Source organism: Pseudoliparis swirei, chromosome 16, assembly GCF_029220125.1.
Source record: "Pseudoliparis swirei isolate HS2019 ecotype Mariana Trench chromosome 16, NWPU_hadal_v1, whole genome shotgun sequence".
NCBI lineage: Eukaryota > Metazoa > Chordata > Actinopteri > Perciformes > Liparidae > Pseudoliparis > Pseudoliparis swirei.
The window spans coordinates 6,129,827-6,150,841 of NC_079403.1; the positions used below are offsets into that span (position 1 = coordinate 6,129,827).

At 43.0% G+C, this 21,015-nt stretch overlaps 2 protein-coding genes across 3 annotated transcripts; both read left to right on the forward strand.

Moving 5' to 3' along the window:
- The first annotated feature begins 506 nt into the window (after positions 1-506).
- LOC130206242 (inositol monophosphatase 1-like) lies at positions 507-9,494 on the forward strand. The gene is made up of 9 exons (XM_056434106.1): positions 507-632; positions 815-951; positions 1,902-2,035; positions 2,571-2,675; positions 3,218-3,263; positions 3,469-3,577; positions 3,787-3,895; positions 5,410-5,561; positions 8,807-9,494. Exons 2-9 carry the CDS (start codon positions 889-891, stop codon positions 8,923-8,925), a joined length of 837 nt encoding a protein of 278 aa, XP_056290081.1. The 5' UTR covers positions 507-632; positions 815-888; the 3' UTR covers positions 8,926-9,494.
- Positions 9,495-10,834: 1,340 nt separating this feature from the next.
- LOC130206241 (inositol monophosphatase 1-like) lies at positions 10,835-20,535 on the forward strand. 2 transcript variants are annotated; one of them, XM_056434105.1, is made up of 9 exons: positions 10,835-10,957; positions 17,128-17,228; positions 17,325-17,464; positions 17,549-17,653; positions 18,328-18,373; positions 18,462-18,570; positions 18,743-18,851; positions 20,071-20,222; positions 20,333-20,535. In XM_056434105.1, exons 2-9 carry the CDS (start codon positions 17,166-17,168, stop codon positions 20,458-20,460), a joined length of 852 nt encoding a protein of 283 aa, XP_056290080.1. In that variant the 5' UTR covers positions 10,835-10,957; positions 17,128-17,165; the 3' UTR covers positions 20,461-20,535. The 2 variants fall into 2 exon arrangements, with proteins under 2 accessions (XP_056290080.1, XP_056290079.1); XM_056434104.1 differs by lacking the exon at positions 10,835-10,957 and adding an exon at positions 15,675-15,878.
- The last annotated feature ends 480 nt before the right edge of the window (positions 20,536-21,015 follow it).

A 21,015-nucleotide genomic window follows, 5' to 3' on the forward strand; every position in this document is an offset into this window, starting at 1 on the left:
TGCCACTTAAGCAATTGTTCCATATCTTATTTGTGTTGATAACAAAACAAGACACTTAATTGAACCTAAATGTAATATATTGGAGTTATTCCACTTTACAGGACGTTTTAAAAGCCTGAATGTCACAGATGCAACAGGAGAAAGATGAGATACAACTGTGACTGGATCCAGAAGTTAGTGTAAGTTAGTGAGCAACACCTTGCTGTACACTGTAGGACAGCTTGAGATTTAGGAGTGCAAATATAAAATATAAATAATTTGCAGATCCAAGATGACACGATATTACATAAAAGCCTCAAACTTCAAATAATTTATCACTACCCCCTTCTGATACATGTATGCTTCTGTCAACAACTAAAACCAAAACAAATCGCAACGATGCAGTTTCCTGTCTGGAGAAATGACAGCCTTCTAGCCAATGAGAACAGCGGTTTCACAACCGGGTGGAAATGATTGACCAATGAGAGCGAGAGACCCACCAACGGTCCCGCCCTCTCGCAAGCTCGCTCAAAGTCAGAGAAGAAGTGAGAACAGGCCCGTCGAGTTAGCTTTAGCCCATTGAATCACTCACTACTGTGGTTTATGACAACGTAAACTAAGACATTACGGAGCTGCCGGGCCAACGCGTTAAGGTTGTGTTTAAAGCGATGTCTACTGTAGCGCAAAGTGCCACTTTATTTGTTGAAAAGCTCATTCAGCTAACGCTAACTTGACATCGCTCGTGCCGCTTTGCTTGCTTCTTCATCTTGTAAACTGTCTGTAACTGTGACGTCAAACGTCAACTCACCGCGAGTGTCTGTTTTTTTCTCAACAGGAACCGACACGTTACAATCTGTCATTGTCTGCGAATATTACGTGTGTGGTGTGGCTCCTCGTCCCTAAATCAACATGAGTGATCCTTGGCAAGAGTGCATGGATTACTGCGTGGAAGTCACCAAAAAGGCTGGGCAGGTGAGGGAATGCAACTGGGGATGCTTTTTTTAATAGCAAATGTCTGGAAATAACTATATTTGAGTTGTGCATCCACTTAAATCAGTATTCCTGGATCTCATCTCTGTGATCATAACACGCTCCTGCAATAGTCACGTGCAGCCCAATACAAAGAGTCCTGGAAGGCATCCAGGGAGAGTTTGACTGTTTACAACATGAATGAAGCCAAAGTTTGGACTGAAAATAATGCATAATCAATATTTGTTCAGGCAACTGTGGGAAAGGCGAAAAGACAGACAGGAATTTGAATATGATATATATATATAATTATTTATCCCCAGGGGGAAATGTGTTTGAAGCAGCAGCAAACATGTTAACAATATATACAATACAAATAAAATAAAATAAAATAGCAGGGTGGGACATATTACATCTAAGAGTTTAAATAATACAGGAAATGGAAGCTTTAAAAGCCTGAATGTAACAGGAGAAAGATGATGTACAACTGTAACACTATGTATCCAGAGGTTAGTGTGAGTGAGTGAGAATATATCAATATTTAAAGTAGAAATTACATTTTTCCCATGTATTTTCCGTTCGTACCATTCGATTAGCAACCATGAATAATGAGTTTGTGATCTAAAATGTAGAAATAATATAAACTAAACAAGACTTTTTCTTGCTGGAAAGCGAAAACATTTCCCAAATAAATAAAATATAGCAAGTATTTTTGAATATCATCGATGTGAGTATGAAAAGTTCAATGGTCATTCACCCACGTGACGTTTAAGAGTAAACTTATCTACCTACCTATTTTTTGTTCAGTGACATTAAAACCCAATGAAGACTCTGACCCATCACCGCCAACGGGCCGTGGCCAGAACAATGGGTTTAATTAAAGCACCGGAAGAGTTCAGCCATCCAAAAATAAAACCCCCTTACTGAGTTGGTCCTTGTTGTGTTTGGGCCAGATGATCCGTGAGGCGCTCCAGGAGGACATCGCCGTCATGCAGAAGAGCTCGCCAGTTGACCTGGTGACCGAGACGGACCAGAAAGTGGAACAGCTCATTATTTCCTCCATCAAGGAGAAGTACCCCGCTCACAGGTATTTGACTTTGTGAACTTGTGAACCGAGTTTGAAAGCATTGCAGGACGTGTGACCGTGTGTTTGTCTTCAGTCTCTCAAGGGCCGTTATTTTCTTGCTTTTATCCGTTTTGAACTCGTTTCCATGCTGCATTTAATCAAAATGTCACTTTGATTATTATTTATATTTTTTATGAAGAACACAAGACATCAAAAAATCAAATGTATACATTTACATTTATTTAGTTAACTGCAAATATATATATCTTAATTTAGTTGCAAAGCCTTCTCTACACCACCAGAAATAAATGTTCTTAATTTGTCAAATGTATTTATTTGTTACTCTTTAAGTAATCATCATTAAATCAAATCGGCGTCTTTAACTACTGAAACCAGCCCATCAAGCATAACTGCAGAGTCCAGACTCATATGGCATAATACCCCTTTAGAAAAGTAAACACAGCATGTAGACATTCGTATCATTGATTTTACAGCTGAGATATCACCTGTGGACACATACAAATATGTATATTTCTTTTTCCATCTGCTTCTGAAGCTTCATAGGCGAGGAGTCGGTAGCGGCAGGTGCTCCCAGTGTTCTGACGGACAGTCCCACCTGGATCATCGACCCTATTGATGGTACCACCAACTTTGTTCACAGGTACTGCCGACTTTGTTTCACAAGTTTGTTGAATACTCGATTCCGATTGGACGATTGTTATTTCCTCACATCAGGCCGCTGCGGTCTATTACAGTTGCAATGGATGCAGCTCTCATCATCATCTTCGTCCCCAGTGAGACGACTCTTTTAATTAAAAAAATTAAAAAAACGTTGAAAATGAATACAATTAATTTTTGTATTAATATATTGTTTTAATTTATTGATTCACATTAGGACTCCGACTCCCCATCTGAACCCTGGGTTCATTTGGCAGTAATGACCGGCTCAATGTACATTATCCCTTTTTATACAAACCGCTGAGAAGCTCGATAGGGCACTGGATTTATTTCATCTTTTGTCGCTCCTTATCTATCTTTATCTTTTAATTGGGTTCTCTCTCGGATTGTCCTCTCCGTCAGGGATAATTAGACAATGTGGATGAAACTGAACTGATAATAGAAATTGAATCCTCTGAGCTTGAACCTAAAGGGAGTTCATTAAAGGAATTGCTTTTAAAAATATTATGAATTCCTTTCGTGCAGGTACCCCTTTGTGTCCGTATCCATTGGCTTCACGGTGAAGAAAGAGGTATGCTTTATTGTTTGTGAGTCACGTGTTTCTTTTGACACCTTAACATCCTAATTAGACGAAAACCTTCAGGTAATAATTACCCCAATAACCCAGATAGTAGTACAGTCGTGTTCTGCTTTTGTTTGGCTGCTGTTCTATTCTTAGCCCCCAGCCCACACACATTCATCACAGCTGTTTTCTTTGCCTCCTCTCGTGGTGTCAGATAGAGTTTGGGATTGTCTACAGCTGCATCGAGGACAAAATGTACACGGCCCGCAAAGGGAAGGGAGCGTTCTGCAATGGAGACCCGATCAAAGTGTCTGGACAGGAAGGTAAATATTGACGATCGCATCATTGCTGTTCTCAACATGTCCACCAGGTGGAGGCCATGTCACAGCCAGATTCTCTGCTCACATCTCCGCACAGCGACACCTCCAGAGGCAGCATTCGTACATCAATAACTGTAAATCTGTGTTTTCAGAGGAGTGAGCGGGATGTCATTGTTTTCGTTTCCCCCCCCCCCCATGTGTTTCATTCCAAGATATTAGCCGATCTCTGGTGCTGACTGAAATAAACTTCCATAAGGATCCGGGGCATTTCAAAACCATGTTGGCCAACGTGAAGAACATCCTCACCATCCCCGTGCACGGGTAAAACGCACATTTGTGCAAGTCTTTGTAATCGTTTTTAATCCTTAACGTTTCTTCGCTGTTTAATCCGGTCACTCCCGCGATCGGCACTTCGTCAAACACTCCCTCAACAGAAGAGTAACCTGTTTCCAGACGATCAACGCCATGTGTTGTTTTGGTTCAGAAGAACATCCGACTCTATGTTTCACAATGTGTGCGAGTAGTTTTCCACACGAGAGCAGCCGAGCGGATCGAAAGTTGAGATCGGAGGTGTGCAGCCCGTCGCCTCGGCGCTCTTTGTGGCCGTTCCCTCTCGTTCCGTGACTCATTCATAAAAAACGCACGAATACAAATCATCTGCAAACAAATGTGCATTTAAAAAGACACTTTTTTTAATGAACACGTTGTGTTTCCTGTGGCTGCTTCACAATAAAGCCCCGCCCCTCCCTCTCTCTCTCTCTCTCTCTCTCTCTCTCTCTCTCTCTCTCCTCCACCGTGTTTTACCAGTAGTTCAAGATCTTTATGTGAAGCAGCAGCAGGTTTTTTTGTTGCTGTTATTTTTATTATTATCTAATTTTTTTATATTTTGCAGCTCCAATGAAGCTGTTGGAGTGAACGGCGGCTGATATCGATGAGATACAAGTAGAAATAGTGACCATGGATTCTGCATGTGTTGTTTCCCGGGTGTCCTTTTTTTTTTTGCGAGTATAGGCGGTCTGATGTTAGTTTGGGAATGGGGGAGGGGCACTCTGCAACTAACAATTATACAGGGATGCAATGGTAGCATGACATGCCGCCGTCAACAAAGGCAAACATATTATTTACAGGGTTCGTACAGTCATGGAAAACCTGGAAAAGTCATGGATTTTTAAAATGGTTATTTTCCAGACCAGGAAAAGTCCTAGAAAAAAAAAATCCCCAAAGTTTTTGGAAAAGTCATTGAAATGTGTTGTATTCACATCTGCATTCACGCTGAGTTTTAAAATTATTAATATGCTTTTAAAAGAATGACGCTCAAAATATAAGCCGGCGTACGCTCTTTCATACTCGCACATTTTTCGCGCTGCAAGTGAACGCACCGTAACAGAAATGTTTATTTATTGTTTCTCATTCATTTGTGTCATCTAAGGTTATATACTGTATGATTCGGAATTCTCATAGGTAGTTTAAATATTACATTTTCAGACTTTTTCATGTATTCACCAAGATTTCACAATGTTTGGTCATGGAAATTTGGTTTAAAGTCCTGGAAGTCATTGGTAACAATGCGTATGAACCCTGTATTTACCTTATTTTTTTCTTTTTCTCCAAAAATACCGAGTTGAGAGCGGCAACGACGTTACTTAAAAGACCAAACACCGTTAAAGAAAGAGCCGCGCACCATAAATAGCACCCCGCATGTGGTTTGAGCCCATTAACATCTTTTAGCGCAATTACTTAAAACACTCACGTACGCACACTAAAACTTTCAGTAGGCCACCAGGAGTTTTATCTGTGTGTCAAATGCGGAGCCGACATCTCATTTCCATCCACAGGATCCGCTCCCCGGGCAGCGCAGCTGTCAACATGTGTCTGGTGGCGTGCGGGTCGGCCGACGCTTACTACCACATGGGCATCCACTGCTGGGACATGGCGGGGGGGGCGGCGCTGGTGACCGAGGCGGGAGGAGTCATCATGGACATTTCAGGTGAGTCACCCGGAGGACTTCAGGGAGGCAGCCGAGTCACTGGAGGACGCTGCTGATTGTGGAGTTATTCCTGAATTATTTGTTGTTGTTAATTCTCGTGGTTATTGGTTGTCATCTCTCTCTCTCTGCTCACGCATCAGAATCAGAAACATGTATTTGCTACGTGTGTTAGACACACAAAGAATTTGACTTGGCGGCTGGTGTGTACACATTAGACAGACAAACAAAACAACAACAATCAACAGTCAACATATAAGGTAAAATAAATAAATCTGTTCATGAGGGTCAGTGGGGGACCGGGCTCTGTAAGGAGGGGTGTGTGTATACAGCCATGTCCATAAGTATTTGACACAATTTCTCAAATTTTGCCTATTTACCCAACTGCAATGTATTTTGAATCAAGCGGTCAAAGTCTGGACTTTTAGCTTTTATTTCAAATGGATATAACCAAAATATGGCATTAACTGTTTAGGAATTTAGGTCCCTCGGAGGCTCAAAAGTAATTAGACAAACTGACATAACAGTGAATATATTCACAAACTGATCATTAAATATAATGATCAGTTTGAATACTTTGAGGAACTGATTTTCCTGACATTACTGACACCATCACCAAACGCCGAGTCTCCTCCCTTGAGGTGCGATGCCTTCACTGCAGCCCCCTTCAGGCGCTGCTTGCTGTGTGGGTCTTTCTGCCGTCAGTTTTGTCTTCGGTGAATTTAAAAGCACGCTCGCTTGGGTTGAGATCAGGTGACCGACTTGGCAGTTGAAGAATTTTCCATTTCTTTGCGAACATTTTTTTGTGTGAAAAGCTCTCGGGGCTGTTTTCGCAGTATGTTCCGGGTCATTATCCATCTGCACTGAGAAGCGCCGTCCAGTTTTTGCAGCATTTGGCTGAACCGAGTAGATCGTAAAGCTCTAAACTCCTCAAAAGTCATCCTTCTCACTGGCAGCCCATGCCACAGCGCCGCCTCCGCCATCTTAACCCGGAGACGCTCCTGTCCTCCTCCGCACGATTTAATCTTGGCTTCATCTTCCAAAGATCCGTCATCTAAAACCCGTCAGGCCGCTTCAGATGTTTCCTGGCAACGTCGATCGTCTGGCGCCTCGTTGTGAGCCTCCTGTCCTCCTGTCCTCCTGACTGTCCTCTTGACCTCAGTATTCATGTTCACGAAGGCTTTTTCTTCTCCGATGAAATAATTCTGCTACGTCTCCATTTTTCTCCGGGCCTCTTGGCGTCGGTGAGCGTGCCGGTCCATTCCTTCTTCTTTCGGAATGTACCAAACAGTTGAGAACCTTTTTGAATCGCATCCAGAGCTTTTTTTATCTGCTTAATGTGTCATTCAAATAACGAGGGACCGCGTCCCGCCTGTCCATCAACACATTTGTAATGGCGCAATCACAACAGGCGAGACTTTTAAAAACGCCTTGGCAAAAAACGCCGGCCTGCGCGAGCAACCGGGCGATAAAACTTCATTCACAAAATGGATTCAAGCAGACGTCGCACTCTTGCCCTTGCTGTGTTGAGGGATGAGGTGGAAGAGGCCGCAAAAAATCGTAGGTTTTAGGTTCACGATATAAAAAAAGAAGGAAAGGCTACAGCGAATACCACACGAAAACAGGAAGGAAGTGGTAAAGTAATAAAGCCCGCCTCCTGCTTGATCCTATTGGCTGCCTTGGGCCTCCTGCTTGATCCTATTGGCTGCCTTGGGTCTCCTGCTTGATCCTATTGGCTGCCTTGGGCCTCCTGCTTGATCCTATTGGCTGCCTTGGGCCTCCTGCTTGATCCTATTGGCTGCCTTGGGCCTCCTGCTTGATCCTATTGGCTGCCTTGGGCCTCCTGCTTGATCCTATTGGCTGCCTTGGGCCTCCTGCTTGATCCTATTGGCTGCCTTGGGCCTCCTGCTTGATCCTATTGGCTGCCTTGGGCCTCCTGCTTGATCCGATTGGCTGCCTTGGGCCTCCTGCTTGATCCGATTGGCTGCCTTGGGCCTCCTGCTTGATCCTATTGGCTGCCTTGGGCCTCTTGCTTGATCCGATTGGCTGCCTTGGGCCTCTTGCTTGATCCTATTGGCTGCCTTGGGCCTCCTGCTTGATCCTATTGGCTGCCTTGGGCCTCTTGCTTGATCCTATTGGCTGCCTTGGGCCTCTTGCTTGATCCTATTGGCTGCCTTGGGCCTCTTGCTTGATCCTAGGCGTACCATAGGACATCAATGGTTTTGCTAGCGACGCATTTTTGAGAGTCGAGCCCCGAGACTTTAAATCCGTCGTGTAAATGGGCAACATTTGAACAAATGCGTCATCGTCCAAATACTTCTGGATTTCTGTGTGTGGTGGATTAAACTAACGCTACGTTGTCCTCTTTGGACAATAACTGGAGGTTAACACTCGCCAGTGAACTCTCCCGCTTACTAAATCTGATCCGGCAGACGGTAGAATTTGAAAAAATAAGCAGGATCATGATCCTGGAGATGCGTCTCCCACGCCTTCGACATCCGATACAAAACTGCTTTCCCTCCCGTGACCGGCTGAGCACTCTGAAAATGTTCTTCCACACGGGCATCGAAAAATAAATGTGTTTTTTCTTGCATTGATTTGGATTGTGCAATAAGCAGAATCTTATAGGGGAGAAAAAGTCCACTGGCATACACTACCGCTCAAAAGTTTCGTGTTTTCCATGAAAACTCAAACTTTTATTTATCAAATTAATTGCAAAATGTATATAGAATATAGTCAAGACATTGACGAGGTTATAAATAATGATTTTTATTTGAAATATTACTTTTGTTCTTCAAACTTTTCGCTCAAATTAAGGCCAGTTTTATATCTTCTCTCACCAGCGTAACTGTTTTCAGCTGCGCTCACATAAAAAGGGGTTTTAAGGGTTTTCTACCCCTCCGTTAGTCTTGTAAGGCGATAACACAATGTACCACTAGAACACAGGAGATGGGCCTCTATTCACCTCTGTAGAGACTTCATTAAACACCAGAGAATACTCATTTACCACATTAACTATGTAGAGAGTGTATTTATGATTAATTTAATGTTATCTTCATTGAAAAAACCCAGCTTTTCTATCTTTTACTCAAAGAGATTAGGCATGAAAATAAGGAAGAACAAGCTGGTGTATACAGGTTTGCGCCACAATCATTTCCAAATGCTAACTTTTCTCATCTTGTGCCAGCTAAATGTGAAGTTTGAGTTTATTGCAGCCGCACTAACTCGTCCGTCTGTCTCTCGTCCAGGTGGACCGTTTGATCTGATGTCTCGGAGGCTGATCGTCGCCAGCAGCAGAGCCATCGCCCGACGCGTCGCCAATGAGATAACGGAGTTCCCCGTCGGAAGAGACGACACAGATGGCTAGTACACTGCCATCGTCCTCTTCTACCGGCGGAACTGTTTTTATCCCCTCCTCGACCGCTTTGTGTTTACGAAGTCACGGTTTCCGAGCGATAAACTTTCCTCTGGAAGAGAAGTTTGTTCTTCAGGCATTCGGTCTTTCTGATTTCTTTGTGTTTCTACATTTCAGCCTCTCAGATCTAGACTTGTTATTCTGTCGTAATGACATGGTGTGTGTGTGTGCGTGTGTAATTAGGCCTGTGTTAACTAATACACACTTATTTTTAGATTTTCTTTTTAATTATCTATAATTATTTATGGGAACAATGCAGTCGGAACTGCTAACGTAACGCCATGCAGCGCTATTGTAGTATGAATGTGTTCACGGTTTGGACCAATACGATATTATATTATTGCTTTTCCATGTAGGATTTCAGAATAGTTTATTATATTTGGTAAAAATGTCTTTAAAGTTACATTTGTGGCCCATTTGAGCTCTGAACCTCCGCTTTCTGATCAATAGGGTTATGAATAATGTGAACACTCAATGTTGCCTTTGCTAAGTTGAATTTCATAAAGTTGGTTTTATGTATACTCGTATATGTTTTACAATGATTATTTTGGGGTTCTCTGCATTCTCTCTCCTGGCCAGCAGGGGCCGACTCTTAAGTCTCCAATTATGACTCTTAAATACAGCGTGATGTCCATTTAGAAAATGAAATGGACCATGAAGCTTGAGGGCGGGGCTTACTGTGATTGACAGGCGGCGGCCGCTCCTCTACGTCACTCCTCCGCATTGAATTTAAATACATAAGGAACGCCACTGGGAAGATATTAATTATATTTAAAAAAGCTAAAACAATATATGTAGATGTCAATTACTTCCAGTGACATCACTCTCGCTGATCCAAGAATACGCATGCACCGACGCCGTCTGCATGTAATGACTTTACTGTGTGACTTCTTCAAGTCCAGACTGACATCGTGTGAACGGATGTGATGAAGGGAGCGAATAAAGAGCGCTATAAATATCTGCCGTCCCGCCCCACAGATGGATGAGCGCGGGTCGTTAAAGCGGAGGCAGGCGTCGGCATGCGTCGGCATGCGTCCACACGTCGGCCACGCTCGTAAAGCCGAGGCCGCCGGCGGCAGCGGGAGTTTGTTTTCTTCCACTCTGTGTGGGAGTTTGCTGTCATTCCTTGTTCTTGCGGAAATCTGTAAATAAACACACACACACACACAAAGGAAAAGGCCGAATACGCCAACGGCTGCGCTCCGACGAGCCGTGACGGAAAACTGAAGCCGCTCCACCGGCCCGTTTCTTTTCTGGAATCTGATATTATTATTCGACGTGGCGTTGGTAGAATGGAAAATTCCTCCTCTCCAGTCAATCTCCGTAAACGCCTCGCCGGCACGCTGCCGCAGGCCCGTGTCCGCCGTGTGCTCGCCACTTTAACAGACGTCCTTATTTGCTCTGACCTAGAAAGCTGTCTGGGTTTTTTTTCTTCTTCTTTACTCCTTTCATAAAATCTATAACGTGGCTCTGACACGAGAAAACAACAACAACAACAACAAGCCCACACCCACTGCCTCCGATGTGATGGAGGAGAGAGATAAAAGCGTTTACAGCCATGACACCATGTAGCAGTCTGGGCTGCCATTTCACATCCTGCACATGCAGAGCCCCCCCCCCCCCATGTGCTCTATGAAACGGCCTCCAGCTTTTGCGCTCCACAGACTTCATCACTTGTTTTTTTGTGTTTCTTTTTCTTCCCCCAGCTTGTGTTCGCTGATGACTAACAAACACTCTTAAAACACTTTCCTTGAGCAAACGCAGGTCCTCTGCTGCTGGGAACCCCCCCCCCCCCCCCCGAGGAACCAATGGTGTGCATTAGTTTGCGGGGGGGGGGGTGGGGGGCGACTGTCGACTCCACCTCTTTTTGTTCTTTTTTTTTACATCGACACCTGCTGGTTTTGCTGGTTCCCAGACGTTTGATTTGTTTTCTCTCTCCACCCCACGGACGTTTCCCCGGAGATGCGACAATGTTCCTTTTCTCGTAAGTTTTTCAGTTAAGTTTCAATACCATGTGTGTGTTTTTTTGTGATTCACATATATATATATATATAGAGAGAGAGAGTATATATGATTATGGCCACACATTTATATATATACACTACCGTTCAAACATTTGGGGTCACTTAGAAATGTCCTTATTTTTCAAAGAAAAGCACTTTTTTTTAATGAAGATAACATAAAATTAATCATAAATACACTCTACATAGTTAATGAGGTAAATGAGTATTCTCTGGTGTTTAATGAAGTCTCTACAGAGGTGTCTAGAGGCCCGTCTCCTGTGTTCTAGTGGTACGTTGTGTTATCGCCTTAGAAGACTAACGGAGGGGTAGAAAACGCTTGAAAACACTTTTTATGTGAGCGCAGCTGAAAACAGTTACGCTGCTGAGAGAAGCTATAAAACTGGCCTTAATTTGAGCAAAAAGTTTGAAGAACAACATTAATATTTCAAATATAAATCATTATTTCTAACCTTGTCAATATCTTGACTATATTTTGTATTTACTTTGCAATTCATGAGATAAATACAAGTGTGAGTTTTCATGGAAAGCAAAGCATTATCTGGGTGACCCCAAACTTTTAAATCATAGTGTATATATATATATATATATATATATATATCTATATTCATTCTATAATAAGCATTGAGGTTATATGTTGAATGTTTGGTTCACAACTTTGGTCCAAACAGAAGTACCTATTTAAAGAGCCTATTGGATGGTTTGTAATGAAAGATGCATTCACATGTGTTCACGGTCCTCAGAGGATGAGCCCTGCAGACTTTGGTGATCCCCCAGGTCGTCCTCTTGTGCAACCAGCTTTTTTTATTGAGTTATCTCAACAACTCTTGGTCACACTCACATAAAAGTTGGTCCAGACATCCGTGGTCCCCAGAGGATGAACTGACGTGACCTCGTGCCACCACCAGGTCAACATTGGGTCGGTCCAGTACTTTATGAGGGACTTCTAAAGGACTCCAGACAGGACACAGCCTGGAGCTCCTGCTCATCTCTCAGGGTCCACCGTCGACCTTCAGCGGCTCCGGCGCCGCGGCAGGCCTCACTTACAGCTGTGATTCCCCGGAACCAAACATCCCCAAAAAACATCCGTCATCCTGGGTAAATTATTCATAACCGCCCTGCCGGGGAGACAGCGGGCGTGATGTATTTGTTTTGCCCGTCCTGTCGCCTCCCGGGTCCCGCAGATATTTACGGGGACGCCGCGGTGACGAGCTGCACCGCGCTGATCCGTCAGGAGAGGAGGACCAACGGGGTGTCGTCATGTAAATGATGATCCGTATGAGACCGACAACCTCAAGGAGGTCACACGGAAGAATCATTTCACCAACACTCATCTGGTGTTTGCTCACGCAGGACGAACGTTTCCCCACAGCCTCACAGAGTTATGCAAGGTGTGGTGGACATCAAGTCTGAACAAGTCCTCCTCCTTCTTCTTTTCCTTCTAATTCTTCTACTTCTTATTCTTCTTCTTCTACTTATTTTTCTTCTTCTTTTTAAATATTTTCTTCAATATCTTCTTATTTTTCAATATTTTCTTCTTCTACTTTCCTTATTCTTCTTCTTTTCCCTTTTCTTCTTTTTCAATATTTTCTTCTTCAATATTTTCTTTAATATCTTCTTTTTCTTCTTCAGAATCTTCAATATCTTCTTCAATATCATCTTCAATATCTTCTCCTTCAATATCTACTTTAATATCTTGTTCTACTTCTTGTTATTTTTCTTCTTTTCCTTTTTCTCCTAATTCTTCTACTTCTTTTTAAATATGTTCTTCTTCAATATCTTCTTCTTTTTAAATATTTTCTTCTTTTTCTTCTACTTTCCTTGTTCTTCTTCTTTTCCCTTTTCTTCTTTTTCAATATCTTCTACTTTTTCAATATTTTCTTCTTCAATATTTTCTTTAATATCTTCTTTTTCTTCTTCAGAATCTTCAATATCTTCTTCTTCAATATCTACTTCTTCTTTTTAAATATGTTCTTCTTCAATATCTTCTTCTTTTTAAATATTTTCTTCTTTTTCTTCTACTTTCCTTGTTCTTCTTTTCCCTTTTCTTCTTTTTCAATATCTTCTACTTTTTCAATATTTTCTTCTTCAATATTTTCTTTAATATCTTCTTTTTCTTCTTCAGAATCTTCAATATCTTCTTCTTCAATATCTTCTCCTTCAATATCTACTTTAATATCTTCTTCTTCTTCTTCTTCCTTCTTCTTCTTCTTCTTCTTCTAAAATATTATGAGAGGTACATTCCCGGTCTGGATACCAGTGTCTCGGGACGTGCCTCGTCACGGCGACGCTAGCAGAATGATTGATTGATGATCGATCGGCGATCCACGGACCTGCGTCGTTACGCCCCCATCGCCATGGAAATGAGCCGCTAACCTCACGCTGCAGCCGGTACGCCGGCGGGGAGCATCACCATGATTTATATAGAGACACGCGGCGCTGCATCCATCCATCCTGCAGCGGCCCTGCAACGTAACCCTCGGATATTTGAGAGAATAATACATAATACATGCATTTGAATGAGAGAGAGGTTTAAAAATGCACATTTACTGTGACCCTTGTACCTAATTATTCTGTATTGTATTGTAAAAAAATGCTACTTTGAATCTCGCATGTAGCATTTTCTTGTTGATATTGCAATATATCCTTATTCTCTCCCAGAGGAGCAGAGAGTCACATCCCAGAAGCACGTGATGACGGCTTGATGCTCATTTTTGACGTGTATCCATGTAGATGCAGTAAACACATTCATCAGTTCATGAGGAGTTTGGCAAGAGTTGCACGATGAGAAGCGGGGCACGCATAGCCCGACTCACAAGGGGGCCCTTCAAAGTGTTTTTCCACAAGTGGAATACAATGAAAGGACATAAAGGGAGAAGCACAATAGCTGTGACGGAGTCAGGAATTATGGAACTGACGGGAGAGCTCAGGAGCCGGAGAAGTTCTCTCTGGCTCCTCTGCAAGATGTTTCACGGCATAAAAAATCTGGTTCACGAGCCGACGTCGACGCAAAGGGTGTGAACGTTCACACGCGGCACGGTTCCACCTTTAACTAGAACGGGCACTCAGTAGAGCGCATACCTTCGCATATCACAAGATTGGGCATTGAATTATGAACATTTTGGCATTAGTTGCATGCCAATTGGATAGAAATTGACCGTGCTATGGTAAAAAGAAGATGTTGACCTTTTCATAACCTTGACTTTGACCCGATCGATCCCAAAATCTAATCAAATGGTCCCCGGATAATAACCAATCATCCCACCAAATTTCATGCGATTCGGTTTAATACTTTTTGAGTTATGCGAGTAACACGCATACAAATAAATACACGGTAATCAAAACATAACCTTCCGCATTGTCAATGCGAAGATAATTACTAGCCATGTCTAGGGATGAGAATTGATAAGATTTTAACGATTCCGATGCCTTATCGATTCCTGCTTATCGATTCGATTCCTTATCGATTCTTTTATCGATTCTTATTGGGCAAGGGGTGAAAAAAAGAGCACAAACGGGTTTATTTACATTAATTTTCTTTTATATAATTTTCTATAATGCTGCACACACCATACACAGTATGTATACATACACATTTACATTTTTTTAAATAACCAAAAACATTTATACATATTCCTCTTGAACTTAAAATAAAACTTACATAACTTAAATAAAATGTATTGTTTAATTTAAACATGTTCCTAGAAATTACTATCCAAACGTGAAGTGATCAATAATGGGACCAATGCCGGAGCTAAAATGTATGCTTCAAACGAAGGGACAGAAGATAACTTGATCGACTACACACAATAAAGGCAAATGGCTTCACACAGTGAGTGGTTGTGATCACTTTGGAGGGGTTTACCTTGGACCAGTGGTCCCCAAACTACGGCCCGCCTCCACATTTGGACCGGCCCCCTGAACAATACCAGAGACGCGTTCCGATTTATTATTTTTTTCACCTGGCCCGCTGCCGTTGAGATTGCAGTGAGACGCGGAGAAAATGTGAAGTGGTGCTCTTCGCAATAGAACATCTTTGATGGGACGTGTCGCGTCTCGGCCAATCAGCGTTCAGATGTCCACAGCGTTTGGGAAGTTAGGTTAGCTTGAATGTTAGTCCGCTACATCTGCTGCTGTCACGCTGCACGGTGTAGCGATACTAACAAAGTAACCGTACGTTAAAAACGATGTGATTTATCATATTTTTAGTATCGATACTTCATTAAAAGAGCGATCAGAGCGCTCCGTTAAATGCTGTCTGCACACGCAGCGCTCAGCCGTAATGCGCGCACACAGGTGAGCACACTCACCTCACACGAGCACTTTTTGTCGTGTGAAATGGAGCCAAACTTTAGAACGCCTCTGCCTAGTTGCCATGTTTGCTGCAGTCTGAAGAAGAAACTAAAAAAGTTCGCGCATGCGCAACGCCACAGAGGACAGTTAGCAGAACCGTCAAAGAATTTGGCTGACGATCCCAAACAATCGGTTCACTGGGAACCGGTTCTAAAACAGAACCGGTTCTCAATTCCCATCCCATGCCATGTCAGCTTTGGCATGTTTACGTGTGACCCACAAAAGATTGGAGTCCACAGACAGGGTGTGTCTTTCTGAAATTCCAAAGTTTTCCACCTGCTTACATTGATGCCCTCACTGCACATCGTGTTGTTGCAGGTCTGTCGACACGCCGCTTCCTTTGGGTTTGGGTTGAAGAAACACAGGAGGGGCGGTGCTAGTACTTTTCCCAATCTGTCATGCAAGCTTTAAAAAATATATATATAAGTTGCTTCACCACTCCAATAAGGGAACTTAAGGTGACGCTAGTCGGAGGAAGCTGCACTAGCATCTTGGATCTACTTCTGACAGCTCTCACATCTTCTTCACAAGGTACGGTTCTCTTTCCTTTATAACAGGACGTGGATCATACCTGTGTGTGTGTGTGTGTGTGTGTGTGTGTGTGTGTGTGTGTGTGTGTGTGTGTGTGTGTGTGTGTGTGTGTGTGTGTGTGTGTGTGTGTGTGTGTGTGTGTGTGTGTGTGTGTGTGTGTGTGTGTGTGTGTGTGTGTGTGTGTGTGCTGTCATGGATGGATAATTGCCGAACCACTTTACAAAGGTGCTTTTTACACAGCAGCAACTTAACTTGCATATGATGTATGATATGTTTTCTACAACTAAATAAAGCTTCTTAAAAGAAATATATTTTAGAAATATAGAAAAATATATTTAACTCTTAGAAGTCTAAAGCTGTGTAGAATGGTAATACTCAAGTACTGTGAAGTACAAGTATCTCCATATTATCTCCAATCTCCCTTTTATGCAACTTTACACTTCTACAGTACATTTCACGCACAAATATAGCAATACATATATATAGATATAAAGCAATATATATATATATATATATAGCAATATATATATATAATATATATATATATATATGTCTACTTGTCTGAGAGAGTGCAGTTACTTTTCAGGTGACAGGTGTTCATGCACTTCCTGTCCAGTAAAGCATGATGTGAATGTGATTATGTGGCTCTCACGGGGCGGCGCTGCACACACCATGATATTATAGAATGTGATGCACTGCTGATTCAGATAAAATCATCGTATTAATGCAGCATCAATATGAATCCAGAAACATGCCTGACAGGGAACATGTGACTGCACGGTGACGACTTTATTCTTCATTCTCTGGATGATAGCCACATACCTTCACTGAAGTAGGATGAAGCTGCATTCAGGTGCTTTCCTTTTGTGTTCGTCCACTGGAGAACCGTCGCTGTTCGGTTCCCCGCCCCATTTCTTTAAAAGAACCTACCTCCTCCTGCTGTCTCTTTACATTTTACAATCTAAAACCAGCGGCCCCTGGTGGTGATTTAATAGAATGCAGGACGGGCAGCTACCAGGAAGTGTTGCTGAGGATGCACGATTAGAAGTATTGCATTGTGGGTTCCTCAGAGGTGTTCACACATTTCACAACATGCAAATTATCCTTTTTTTCTCTTTTTTTTCTTCAAGCCGAATACCTTTTTTTCTATTCACTGAAGTTTATTGAGTTTCGAATGAATGTTAAACGGCACTTCTGTGCATTTATGAGTGACAGCCACACTTTTACAAGCTTTTATTTCATTCCACAGGCTCTCGTCAGTAACCAGTCACCACTCACTCTCACACGATGGCGGACCCGTGGGAGAGCGCTTACGACTTCGCAGTTCAAGTTGCCAGAGCGGCTGGAGCGGTACGTAGAAGCTCTCTCTCTCTGGGGAGATACGTTAAAGCCACATGATCCCAAAGCATGAGCCAATGAGTTGCTTTTTATTTATTTATCTTTTAGGTCATAAGGAAGGCCGGGGAGGACGAAATAAAGGTCCGGACCAAGAGCTGCGCCGTAGACCTCGTCACTCAGACCGACGAGAGGGTGGAAAAAATCATCATCGGGTCTCTGAAGGAACAATTCGGAGATGGCTCACACTGGTGAGACACACACACACACACACACACACACACACCTCTCATCCTACTGGATGAAATTAATTATTTTCCTCCTTTTCCCTGCAGTTTCATTGGAGAAGAGTCCGTCTCAAAGGGGGAGCCGTGCAACTTGACCGATAAGCCCACGTGGATCATCGACCCGGTGGACGGCACCACGAACTTCGTCCACGGGTGAGACGTCCGATGTTGTCGCATTCTCGTTAGATTTGGAACGAGCTCTTCACACCGACATACGGCAGCCCGGAGTGGACAAACTAAACACGGGCTCTAGACAGGAGGGTATTCAATGTTTTTATGCCCCCTGAAGGCATCTGGTGGTGAATCTGCGTCAACGCGAGCAGCTGAGTGCCGCGATCCGCGATACTTCCAACTTCTGTCGCTCCTCATTTCGTGTTGTTCCGATAAGAATGGCCTCTGGTGTTGTCTGCTGTCTTGGAAAAGAGGGGGAGGTAGTGAGCGCACCAATTTCTCCACACTTCAAATGGATTTACTTGTCAAATACCGGCGCTTTCTCACGCCCATTTCGGGGTTCATTGTTGGAGGCTCAGAGAATGTGACGAGTCAGGACTTTTAAGATCGGGGTTCGGGCCCCAAAGTTATGTTTGTGATGTTTGTTTCTTGTTTGCTGTCCGTTATGTCATGTTGTTTATGTTTTACTTAGTTTACATAGTTATTTATTAGGCTAACTTGCTCCACTTTCATATTTATTTATACAGCCATGGGAGGAGGCTGGTATTGTTTTTCTAATCTAAAAAAAAAAGAAGCTTTATTTCTCATAATCTCCTTTTGAAAGATGCTCAGCATGAAACAAACGTCGTGATGCACGTGATGCTTCTGCTCCACAGATTCCCGTTCGTGGCTGTGTCCATTGCCTTTGCGGTCAATAAGGAGGTACGTCAGATCGATCTACTGTCATCAGGAGTTCTTTATCCATACTTGCTATGTGAAAGCTGAAAGAATGACCTCTTTTTCCCCCCAGCTGGAGTTTGGTGTGGTGTACAGCTGCTTGGAAGATAAAATGTACAAAGCAAGGAAGGGGAAGGGAGCTTTCTGCAACAACGAGCAGATCCGTGTGTCCGATGTAAAAGGTAAACGGCATTTCTCTGTGTGTTATCAGTGTTGATCAAGAACCTTCAAAATGTCATAAAATACCATTAAAAAGGTTGCATACATTCAATCTGGAGGACTTTTGACTGCTCTGTGTGTGTGTGTGTGTCACCTGTAATTACAAATAACCCCTTCTCCGTGCCGTCGCTGCAGATATCAATAAGTCCATCATCCTCTTGGAGCACGGAACCGACAGGAGCATCGAGAAAGTCACCAAGATCTTCTCCACCATGCAGAAGATCCTCCGCATCCCGGTGCACGGGTGAGCGGCCTCGACACGCGGGCGCAGAGTCGCGATCGTTACGTCTTGTTTCGCTTTATTTTCTTTATTTTAATTGAGTGAGGAAAAAAAAAAAGATCCTGCCTTGTTTCTTAGAAATGTGTAATTTCTGTGAAACGATCGTAGGCTAAGCGTGATGAACTTTTTAGGAGAATGGATAACGTCCAGGAGCTTTGAGACCAGGCACGTGCACAGACAGGGCAGGTGCTCAAACCCCCAAAAAAGGGCATCCATAGGCAAAAAAAAATGGTAACAGAGGTGAAACATAAGCAGCATTACACTAATTATGCGGTCCTCGACCTGCGTTTCTTCTTGGCAGGATTAGACAGCTATCTTACATTTTCCTTATGAATAAATATGAATTATCACATTGGCTAATGGGTAGTCATGTAAAAATAAAATTAAAATAAAAAGCCCCATCAGATATCAAAACACATTTGGAGGGAATTGATGACAGAGAAAGTCATTTTTATTCATAAATACTGATGAATGAAGAAAAAATGTGTCTCCAGAAAAAGGGGCAGTTTTCTCATCCAGGGCAAAAGGGCAGGTGCTTGAGCACCACTCGGGGTCTATCTGTGCACGTGCCTGTTTGAGACGTTCGCCGTTCGCCATCTTGAGTTTTTTTTGGCATCCAGACGAGAGGGAGCAGCCAAGAACAGCCGAACCCCGAATTACACATTTTCTTAAACTGAAAAACACTTCGTGAAAGTGTTAAAGTTCTCAGAAGAAAACATGTACGACTCCCAGACCGGACCTGTCAATCACATGTTAGCCCCGCCCTGAAGCATATCCCTGTGCTGCACACTTTGGTAAAGTTACCCGAAAATTACTTATTTTCCATGTCGCCAATTAAGTTGTAAATTAACCTATACAATTTATTTATGGACAGTAGACAAGCCGAAACAATTACAGCTCTGTTGGCTACATTTAAATATTGTTTTACTTTATTCAATATCCTAATAAGAAAAACACATTGTTTGTATACATTGCGTTTTGCAGGATTATCCAAAATCAGAATCTGCATTTTCCCCCCCACAACTTTCTATCCTCATGCGACAGCAACTTTTCTTCGTGTTCCGGAGTTTTCTGAATCCTTCTTTCTCCTGATTCCCTCCGTTGATCGTTAGCCGAATGTTAGCCGCCTTATAAAAGGCCGCGTGGCCGACTCGTTGATCCTCAAACTGCTGCGTCCCGACAGGCTGCGGGGGTCAGGGACCGCCGCCACCAACATGTGTCTGGTGGCCTCGGGGGCGTCGGAGGCCTTCTTCGAGATGGGGATCCACTGCTGGGACATCGCTGCCGGGGTGGTTATAGTCCGGGAAGCCGGAGGAATAATCCTGGACGTTGATGGTGTGTATACGCTTCCAGATGTGACCGCAGAGCATCAGAGGGATAAATACAGCGTTACACTACAAACTACAAATAAATGATTAAAGGTCACGAGGATTTTCTTTTCGCAGGGAAACCGTTCGATTTGATGTCCCGGAGGATGATGTCGGCAAACAACGACATTATCGCTGCGAGGATCATGAAAGAAATTGAAATATTCGAAGTGTTGAGGGACGACGCTCCGGTGCCGAAGAAATGAAGATATCCAAATGCATTTGAACAATCCTAATCCAGCCTACCGCCGTGTGCCGTGAATAAAGTATAGTAATCACCACGGATTGTCTTGCGATTCATTGGCTGCGCTGTTATTTTAAATACAGGAAATCATTTTCGAGTGACCTCCAGGTTACATTAGAAAAACAGACATAATGGTGCATTTTTTCTTCTTTTGCACACCAGCTCACTTGTACTCTGAACAAATTTATTTTGTCTGCAGCTTTGGAACGTTATAGAAATTAATTATACACGTCTGCAGACGCGTATTGTTTTTATTTTTTGCCCGTAGTTGGAACTCGATGGATTGCGTGAGAAGCTGCTGACGAGTTATTTTGACTGGATTTCCAATCACTGAATTTATCTTTCCTCCCTCTCGTGACGCTAATGTGTAATTATCTGATGGAGATGAGAGGAATTCTGCCGCGCGTGATTACTCTCATTAGAGCCAACAGTCTTCATCACGGAGTAAAGTCAACGTTGAAGTGACTTTGTAAACACTGGCCATGTCAAGAGTCATATAAATAACTACACATTGCCC